Genomic DNA, 10,033 nt, shown 5'->3' with positions numbered 1-10,033 from the left:
GGGATAAAAGGAAAGGAAACCTCAACGTAAGCTGTCTGAACTCCAGGAAAAAGGCAGGATATAAATAAAACAAACAGAATGTATACTGAATGAATTCCTTAGCCCGCAAATACATCGCTAGATAGGAGTAAGGGTACATGGAATGGGACGGTGGCATATATTTGATGCCACCATGTTTCCACATCCCATCTAAACCAGAGGGACATTTCTTCTTTCTTTGGACAAAAAACAAAAAGGGCAGGAGAGATGCAGACCAATCAAGTTCCCTCTGCCTATATTCTTTTCACTTTTAAAATTGCTACAAAACCTGCCTAAGACTGCAGCAAAACGATAGGACAACCACAGTGATAACGCTGCAGAACTTGCTTCTAACTTAAAATTTCAATTTCAGTTTCCAATTCTTTTTCCAATCACATCTACCCGTCCCATTAGGTCCAAAAGGAGGGGTATGTTGCTAAAGAATTTCATCTGATGGGACCCAGGAGGATCCTTTCCTGCTGTGCCCCCCCGGAACATCAACCCCCCGAGGTGAGGTTAGCCCCAACCCTGTTAGCCTTTTGGAAGGCCCTGAAAATGTGGCTTTTCCAGCAGTCTTGGGGATCCCATAGGAAGCCTGCACAATAGTTATATTGTGTTGAGATGAATGTTCTTCTCCCACAATCTTGCCTTTCTTGGTATTTTAAAGTTTTTTTTTAACAGTTGTGATATTGTTTTAATTGTTGATTGTATGCCACCCAATCACATTCAGTGAGATGGGCTGCCATAGACATTTATTAAATAAATAATAAATAAATAAAACAAATTATTACAGGGCAGTGACCCAGCCTAAATAAGACTTACTAAATAAAACCTGTAGAATACAACCTACAAAATAGAATGTATGAAATAAAATAAGGCACACCAGGTCAAAACTGTACAATCCTGCTCACACCATTTTGCTATCAACAGTGTGCGAGTTTTACAGGCTGCGAAAACAAACTTTGCAACTTTAAGAGTTACCTTAGGGTCCTTATCTGCCAGTAAAAAGATGAACATAAAATTCTCCAGTCCGTCCCGGAAACGGGATTAGAAGAGGCACAAGTAGCTCTCTAAGTGTGTCTTGACAGAAATTATAAGACAACAGAATACAATTTCAACAGAAGAGAATCTCTGTATCTCAGGGTTGAATGGTGGAGTCCTTGGTGTTCTCAGAGCTTGGTTGTTTGTTTATAGATGTTTCATTACCCAACTAAGTAACATCATCAGTGCAAGTAAGTGTGGGGTTTTCGGCCTGTTTATATATAGCAGCTACTCGCTCACTCTGATGATGTTTCAATATTACCACCTTTACTGGATTTTATGGAATTTCCCCTCTACCTCTGATGATGGTATATAATATTGAACCGTAATAATGTAAATGCTTGCTGAAATGTATTGTTTGTAAGTTGATCTAGATACAATGCTACTTTGATTTGTACATTGCTATGGTCTAATTGTACCCTGGGTGAGAATTTACTATATTCTGGCTGTGATTGTATATCAAGGATCTTTTGATATTAATTAATTCATCTTGTCCCAAGGGCGAGACCATCTCCTTTAAAAATCCAGTTTATATAATTTTTTGTCAGGTTGGAGTTTCTAAGAGGAATCATATTGATCGATTAATATTTTCTGTGTTAGACCTTGAGGTTGGAAATGAGCCATTAGCCAGTATTTGAACATACACAGCCATGCCACTTGGAATAGTTTACTAACTTAAATTTAACTCACTAGATTTTTATACTTGTATGACACTTCATATTTTCAAGGCTTAATTGAAAAAAAACTCTCTCTTTCATAACTCCTGACGGAGTACTAGAAATTACTGGAAACTGAATGATGAAGTTTCTCCTAAGTAACTAGAATGACAGCAAGATATTCTTTGAGATAAGTGATTAGTTTTTTAGCAGCAGGCAAACACAAAAGTTGTAAAAGAACATTTGTTTTGGATTAAAGCACCTGAAAAGTAATTTGACTATGGAAGTGTCAATGAGACAGGGATTGTGAAATGAAATACACCACTGAAAAACACTATCACAAAATAATCTCTCTCTTTTTAATTTATTTTCCCTTACACACACACTGCATTTTAAAAACCACAAAAGGTGGTGGTGGTGGTGGTGGTGGTGGTAGTGGTAGAAACCTCCCCAACCATTCTCCATGTTACTCTGGGCACTTGGAAAATTAAACATAGATGCATCTTGATATGTCAAACTTGTGACATCTAAAAGAGGGAAATGTGGAGCAGGAGAAGCAACTGTTTAGAAAACAAGATGAGCAATGGAGTTTAGAAAACCATGGGAATATCAAAAGCAGACCCATGTTGGCTGGAATATCCGATGACTTGTTTTGTTCCCAGTTGTATTATTCAGGCAATGGAGCTGTAACACAAGAAACTGAAGTTGATACAATTTGATTTTTAAAAAACCTGAACAGGAAAAAGTACAGAGTTCTTCCATACAACAGCAGGATCGCATTTCTAGTTTTTCTCTCTAATGTCTATGACACTGAAATGAGAGTTTGTTTCCATCTTAGAAGCTTGGTGTGACCTCATCTACCAACACAGCTGAGCCAAGGCACGCCTAATCTCCTTCAGTCTTGTCTGCTGACTGGTTGAGTCCCTCTTGAGGTAGACCAACGGCCTGGGTGGCTTCTTCCTCTTCTTCCTCCTCAGCTTCTCCATCATCTTCATCCATTTCAAACACTCGAATGTGCCGTAGGTTTGAACTTAGCTAGGAAAACATGAAGAACTGTTGAACTTCAAAGCCATTTGCCTCATCACTTTCAATACTTAGGACAGAGATATGTCACAAGCTGGGTGCTGTCAGTCTCTCTGACGTCTGCTTAAAATCGGAAGCAATCCTAACACCATCATATTGTTGCATCTTCATGACGTGCCCTTCCTTTTCCAAGGAAGATTCTCATAAAATCTCTTTAACAAGATATACTGAGATGAATGGGATGAAGTTACAGGAATTTGGCCACTGAACTATTTCCCACCTAAAACCAATAGCACATTAGTGTAGAGACTTCTTTATTCTTTTTTTAAACTGCCTTTCTGGGAACAGGCTAACTGCAGGTCTCTTCATGGATACTGGAGAAGCTTAAGGAGGACTGTTTACATACCAGTCTCCTGAATTGTTATCAGTCTGATGACTGCCCGTGCCTCCTCAAATAAGCTTTTTAGCCTCTGTTGTTCAGAAGCAGTCCAATTTTTATCATTGCGTGCTTTTATTTCTGCCACAGACCAGCATGAAACAAATAAAATAGCAATCATTCCAAAACTAAAGTAGGGAAGGAGTAGAATACTCACGACACAAGACACTTTCCGGATACCATTCACTGTGACGTACTGAGCTTTCATATTCTCCAGCACCCTCCACTGACTCTCTGCGGTCACAGTACAGGTAGGAATGCCATCACACTGCATGTCTAACCTAGCATCCAGAAGAAAATCAAGTCAGATGAACATCCATTTTTAACCTCTATGTGCCAAAGATGTCCCAACACCATCATATTGTTGCATCTTCATGACGTGCCCTTTTATGATCTTAAAAAAGTTAAGGAGGGTTAGACCTGGTAAGCACTTAGACAGAACACCAATAAGAGTCCAAGGACTCTAGACTGGACTGGGAAATTGGAAAAAAAATCTGGAAAAAGACAATGAGACACTGACTCTATTTCCCCCAAATAAATTCCTGATTTTACCATTCACATTCAAAAGAAATTGAACATGAAATTTATGTTCATTGGTTCATAAATGGGAAGACTAGCTATTTGATTCAAAACGGCACCTTAATTACTAAGGTATAACCATTGTAATTATTACTTTAAGGATTAATAGAATTATAAGTTATAGGACACTTTAGAAGGTTCCAAGGGAAAAACACAGCAACATGTACAATGACCCATTAAGCTATTATGCAAAAATGTTATTTAATGTAATTTACACATGGCACTATTTAAGCTGTTATTAGTCAATAATCAGAGTTTCTCTGTTGTACATCATTTTTTCCTTAGCACAACCTCTGCATTATATTGCAGCTGAATGACAAGGAAACCTGATTCAAAAAAATCCAAATTGAAAAGTGTTCTGGAAAGTAACAGCCATGTTTGAGATACAGCAGGAACAAACTTTTGCATGTCAGCTTGTCAATTTCCAATTATTTGTCTCTTTTTTAATGTTATAAGACATACTGATGAGTAAACAGAGAACACTTGAAAATCTCCCCTTATTGTGAGGTACAGACAAAGAGGAGGCATTCTCAGGCAGTCTTTCCTCCTGTGGAATAATCTGCCGCTTGACATAAGAGCGGCCCACAAAAATCTCACAGTCTTCTGAAGAGTTGTTAAGCCACAGTTTCTCCAAACCTTCAAAAACCAATTTTGATCTAAGTGAAACACAATGCAAGGAATTTTGTTTGAAATTATTACTCTTATTTTTACTGTGGATCATTTCATTCATTATGCAACGAATTGTATTTCTATCCTGTAGAAGACCTGACCCTCGGACGAGAGAGGTCTTGATCTCACAGCCTTCCAGACCCTTGTGAAGATGTGGCTTTTCCAGAAAGCCTCTGGAGACTTATTTTGGTCTAAGTCAGACAGTGTGCCAGGAATTTTATTTCCGATCATGATTCTCGTTTTCATGGTTGATTCTTGTATTCATTATGTCATTTATTGTATTCATAATGCATTTTCTTAATCCTTTACAAGACCACAGATTGAAGTGGTATAGAAATCCTTCAAATAAAGAGACAGACAGTAAACCTGAAAAGACTAAATTACTTCAACATTTCAAGTGGTTATCACCTCTGACCAGAATTCCAGTTAAATTCCATTTCCTGGTTTTCCTCTGTACAGATGGATGATAAAGGGAGCTGGGCCAAAATTCTTTCTCTCCCCTCTTGTTCTAAATTCTCTGCCAGGATGACCGTTATAGTTTCATCATCATAGAAATGAGCATCAAGACAGCTGTAGAAACTAGATTCAAAGAAATAAAACCAAGTTTCACACATACATGTACAGATGGGGACAGTATCACAAGGCTTTATTGTTGGAATGGAATTCAAAATATTTATCAGAAAGTTTTGCAGTAAACCACTGTATTAATGTTCTCTTCTGCTTCTTTACACCCTTGCATACCAAACAATATTGAATACCCCTGTGACCTGCTTAAACTGGAGCTAATTTGAAAGCTGTGGCTTTTGAGAACAAGCCCATTGCTCATACTGGAATATTTTCTAATAAGGACTTTGGCTATATATCCTTATACTGTATATATCCTATATTTTCAATGGTTGGCGGGTCCTTGAAATTCTCTCCCTAACAAGAAAGCAGGGGCAAGTAGAAGTTTTTCTTCTACAGAATACCTAATAGGATTATTTTTCTTAAATTCCACTTATTCAGTTCTATTTAGTAACATGCATTTTTTATTCTTTTGCCAGGTGGTTTTAAGTTCTTAGATCAGTGTTTCTCAACCTTGGTAGCTTGAAGTCCACACATCTTCAAGCTGCCAAGGTTGAGAAACACTGTCTTAGATGTAGAACTGAACTAGGATCACGAAAAGTCCTAACTAACTACAGCAACTCAATCAATACACCACAATTGAACATCTTTATAATTTAATAAATCATTGAATTACTTGTTCAGGTTTTGGGAGGTTCTCATAGACTGACCTTGTATCAGAACTTTCATTAACACTGTTGTTCAGAAAATTTCCAAAATCCACAGCAAGTAGTCCATTATTAGTAGACCTAAGAATCAAAAAACCACAAACTGATATTAGAGGGTTTCTGAAGATGTTTTCACATAATTATATCGGGGTGTATGAAAAAGAAAATAAGAAAAGCTCAGTGCTACAGTACCTTGAAATGTCTGTATGCCTTCTCAGTATGTAGAGTTTGGAAACTGAGTTCTGTAACATTGTGAATAAAACATAATGCAAATTGTACGATTTATCATGCCACCTGCAGAAATAATTTTGAATGTTCGTTAGTAACAAAGCATCAATGAAATGTGAACCAATTGTAATAAAACAAGCATATACTTACAAAAAGGGCAACTTAAGTAGCTGAGATGTTGAGTCCTCACTAAAGTGGGAAAGAAATTATTAGAAAAGAATCTGGAATTATAATATGCATAATGTATATACTAAAGTAAATACTGTACAGATTTTTATATAGTCAGATCAATACCATTTGTGAACATAAGGTAGCAGGCTTAAGGAATTTCAAGATTTTGCTCTCTGTAAAATATTTAGAAAAAGGGGAGTGAAAACCCTCAAAATAACCTAGTCACTGTGTAGGCTAAGTAGATAAAGAAAACTGATTCTCTTCATGTGTGACTGGAAAACAGGAATGGAGCAATAAGATCAAAAACATGGTTTAATTTAAGTGTAAAACAGTGCATACTGCGTAAAAAAAATATCTTTACATATACACTGATGGTATCTGAACTGCCTGTAAGGAACCACATAAAATCTTGGGGTGACAGTGGACAGCAAAATGAGATGTTGAGTCAGTATGTGTGCCCACAGTGAAAAAGAAAAATTCCAAGTTAAGGATGGAAAGTGACTGGACATTAAAATCCCAATATTGTAATGGCATTATACAAGTCTAGGCACGTCCACATCTGGAGCCCTGATTACTGTTCTGGTCAACATGTTTGAAAAAAAAGAACTGAAGAAGGCAATGCAAATGATGAGGAGGCTTGAACCACTGTGAGAAGAGGCAAAAATATTTAGGACTCTTAATTTTCACTCAGAAAAAGTTGACTGAGGAGTAGTGGGGACACGGTTGCAATATATAACATCATACATGGCATGGAGAAAGTGAAAGTGATAAATGTTTCTTCCTCTCTTAAAGGACTAGAGCTGGGGGTTAGCAAATAGAGAAATCACAAGGTCAAAAGAAAGTATTTCCTTAACCAGCAGCACATAATTAACCTGAGGAATTCATCCCCAAAAGTTGTGAAGATGGCTACTAAGTTGGATGGTTTTAAAAGGAGATTGGCTAAATCCATGGAGGACACAACTATCACTCTTGAAGACGCCATGTTACCTCCAGGTTGGTGGCAGCAGGTCACTAAATACCAACTACAGAGGAACAAGATTGGAGAGGTGTAGGTCTTCTCTCCTGCTAGTGAGCGTCCCAGAGGCATCTGGTGGCCCCACTAGGACACAAGAGGCTGGATGGACCTCAGGCTGAACCAGCAGGGCTCTTCTTATGTCTTAACTGGGAACCCATCAACACCAACCAAAACACTCCACAATTTGTCATAAGTCAAAATGTAAAGATCTGTTCTTTTCCACACACCCCTCCTCTGTGGAACAGCACTTCTCCCCAGTGTAGACTGGCTCCCACCTTATTGTTTTTTTGGGAAGCCATTAAAACCTGGCTTTTCCAGAGAGTTGTGGGAATTGAGAGGAGGAAGACCGGCGTGGGTTTAGACGTTGTGACTATTCCTTAGGGTGCAGTTGTTCTGATTCTATTACACTTCGTGATGGCTGTATTATTTGTTCCTTTGTAAGGTGCTTTGGCCTTTACTGGACTGAGTAGCATAATAAACTGCAGTAAGTGAAAGAAACAAAATAAATGCCTACCTTTTTGAGGCCTTATATAAAGGCATACAAAATGCTTGATGGACAGTTTTTCCAATCACATCCTGGAGAGAGAAAAAAAATCTACAAGTAAAAGAAAGAATTACTCAGAGCAGCCCAACAGTAATTCTGGCAATAGGAGAATTGGCTCTTTGGGAATAAATGGGACTGGAGTACATATTAACTTCTGTAAGGTTAGTTCTCAAGGATTTAAACAAATCAGAAATCTACAATGAAACCTTGATTTAACAGACCCCCATTTAGTGGACTTCAGATACAATGGACCAATCCAGATAATCCACTAAAATAATGGATAAATATACTGCATGTGAAGCAGTCTGGATGAGGGAGTTGAATTTATGTTAATATTATCTTAATTTCATAGCATTGGTAGTGATTTATGCCATTTGTGTAATAACGTGAGCTTCCTTCCCAAGATGGCCCTGAGATGAAGGTACAAGGGAAAAGTCCTGCTAATATGAAATTGTGGTTTATTTCTGTAGATTCTGCTAGAACTGAAGATAATTAAAAAACAGAACTGGGCATTACTTTTCCTAAATCTGAGCTTTCTTCAACCTGAACTTGGGCAAAAGACCACAACATCATTCCTTTCCTTATCTTCTGTGTTCTTCTGTGAAGAACATCCAAAAGGCAGAAGCTTAGTGAATGCATCAGAGCAAATGCTCTCAGAAATCCAAATTTAAACCCCAACATTTCCATTTGTTTGCAATGTAAGAGACCAGCTTCTCCTAAACACTGGCTTCATTCCACATTAGGTATCTTCTAACTTGTTTTCAAAGTGATGCAAGGTGGATTTTCAGGTATCCCACGTTCAGAACAGCTATGTCCTTGTCTCTCAGGATCAGTGGCACATGTTTTATTATGCTGTTCCTTCTCTAAGAATTCTCAACATTAATAACACCACTTTTAAGTTACTTCCTGGTCAGATCTGACTCACTTTTACACCACTCTCCTTTTATCTGATCCAAATCCAGATATTTCTTAGAAGGTGGTGAGATTTATTTCTGGGTCTATGCTTACTAGGAAACAAATGGATTGTAGATGATAGACAGGCTGATCCATAGATTTAAGCCCAATTCTGCTGATCTATTTTAAATTTCACCATTTCTTTCATGAATTCTGCTGTTTATGATTTCCCGGCATTTGTGACTTTTTTTTATATCTCCCTGGTCTTGGACCATAAAAAAATTATCTATATTTAAAAGTAAACACAACTGAGATCAATTTGATGGCTTGCCATACCCAAATCTGATACACCTCTAGATACTCACAGCTGGCTTTTGGAGACATTGATCAATGATTCCTTCCATTCTCCTTTTTACAAAATGCAGTGATTTTTGAGGATAGTATGGAAACAGCAACGGGCTTTCTAAGCAACATTTCAAAAAAGGTCAAATTAATGATGTCCACAAGAAAAAGTTTGTATTTTTAACAATGTGTTTTCTATTACTAGATACTTTATGGAAGAAGACCAGTGTGTGAACATAAGCAAAAATGAGCTTTGTAACAATAGAGTGAGACATCCTGGAAAGACATGTGCTGGGTGTAATCCTGTGGGCTGCCTGTTTGCCCTTCACCCCATTTCAGGCCATTCTCTGGAGCTAAGCCTCACCACATTTTTCTGGTGACATTTTGCCTTCTTGTGCAAAAGCTACATGAAACAACAGCAGTGTTTCCCAACCTGGTGTCCTCCAAATGCACTGGATTACTGCCCCATCTTCCACCAATGGAACAGCCTTTCAACACATCTGGAAAGTCCAGGTTGGGAGTGTCTGCAACAGAGAAGCCCACGCCAGCTGTCAGTTGCCAGCATTTGGCCCAATCACAAGCCAACAGAGACACAAGAGAGAGGCATTTGTGCTTCTACATAAGCCTCATTTTACATGGAAAAACTCACATGCCCTTGACTTAAGCATTTATTTTAATATTTATTTTATTTATTCAATTTGTGTAGCCGCCCATCTCAGACCCATGACTCTAAATAGACAATAAATAACATTACTCTGTCCATGAAAATTCAGTTCTCTCCCATGCTCTCCCATGTATAAACAATTTTTATTTCTAGCAACAGCAGACATTATCCTTAACCTCCCATCCCACTCAATCTCAAGATATCTCCCAGATTTTATCTGATTACCAAATATATTATCTGATTACCAAATATAAACAAGGACCAATAGGCTGAAGAACAGCTTCTATCTTAGAGCTGCTGTATATACTGTGTGTGTGTGTGTGTGTGTGTGTGTGTGTGTGTGAATATATATATATACACACACACACACACACACTGTATATATATGCTATACTGAATTCTATCGTATAGTGCAGTATTAATGCAGCATCAGGGGTTGTGCAATATGGAATGTGAAGGTTGTGTTATATGTGTTTTATGTG

The 10,033-nt window shown here is 37.8% G+C and overlaps 1 protein-coding gene across 1 annotated transcript in view; it reads right to left on the bottom strand.

Annotated features, from left to right (window-relative positions):
* Positions 1–829: 829 nt before the first annotated feature.
* ANAPC4 (anaphase promoting complex subunit 4) overlaps positions 830–10,033 on the bottom strand; it is a 33,144-nt gene continuing 23,940 nt past the window's right edge. Inside the window, exons 23-30 of the mRNA XM_088131328.1 lie at positions 8,911–9,008; positions 7,622–7,683; positions 6,072–6,110; positions 5,886–5,987; positions 5,697–5,774; positions 4,831–5,001; positions 3,332–3,455; positions 830–2,750 (exon numbers count right to left, since the gene is read on the bottom strand). Of these exons, the coding sequence (XP_087987454.1) occupies positions 2,601–2,750; positions 3,332–3,455; positions 4,831–5,001; positions 5,697–5,774; positions 5,886–5,987; positions 6,072–6,110; positions 7,622–7,683; positions 8,911–9,008 (824 nt within the window). The 3' untranslated portion in view covers positions 830–2,600. The remainder of the gene's footprint in view (positions 2,751–3,331; positions 3,456–4,830; positions 5,002–5,696; positions 5,775–5,885; positions 5,988–6,071; positions 6,111–7,621; positions 7,684–8,910; positions 9,009–10,033) is intronic.

Source organism: Python bivittatus, unplaced genomic scaffold (assembly GCF_059951505.1).
Source record: "Python bivittatus isolate LINGU-HERP-01145 unplaced genomic scaffold, Pbiv_v1 ctg000960_np1212, whole genome shotgun sequence".
Taxonomy (NCBI): Eukaryota; Metazoa; Chordata; class Lepidosauria; order Squamata; family Pythonidae; genus Python; species Python bivittatus.
Note: the sequence above shows the minus strand (reverse complement) of the source record. Positions and strands in the feature narration are given on the sequence as shown.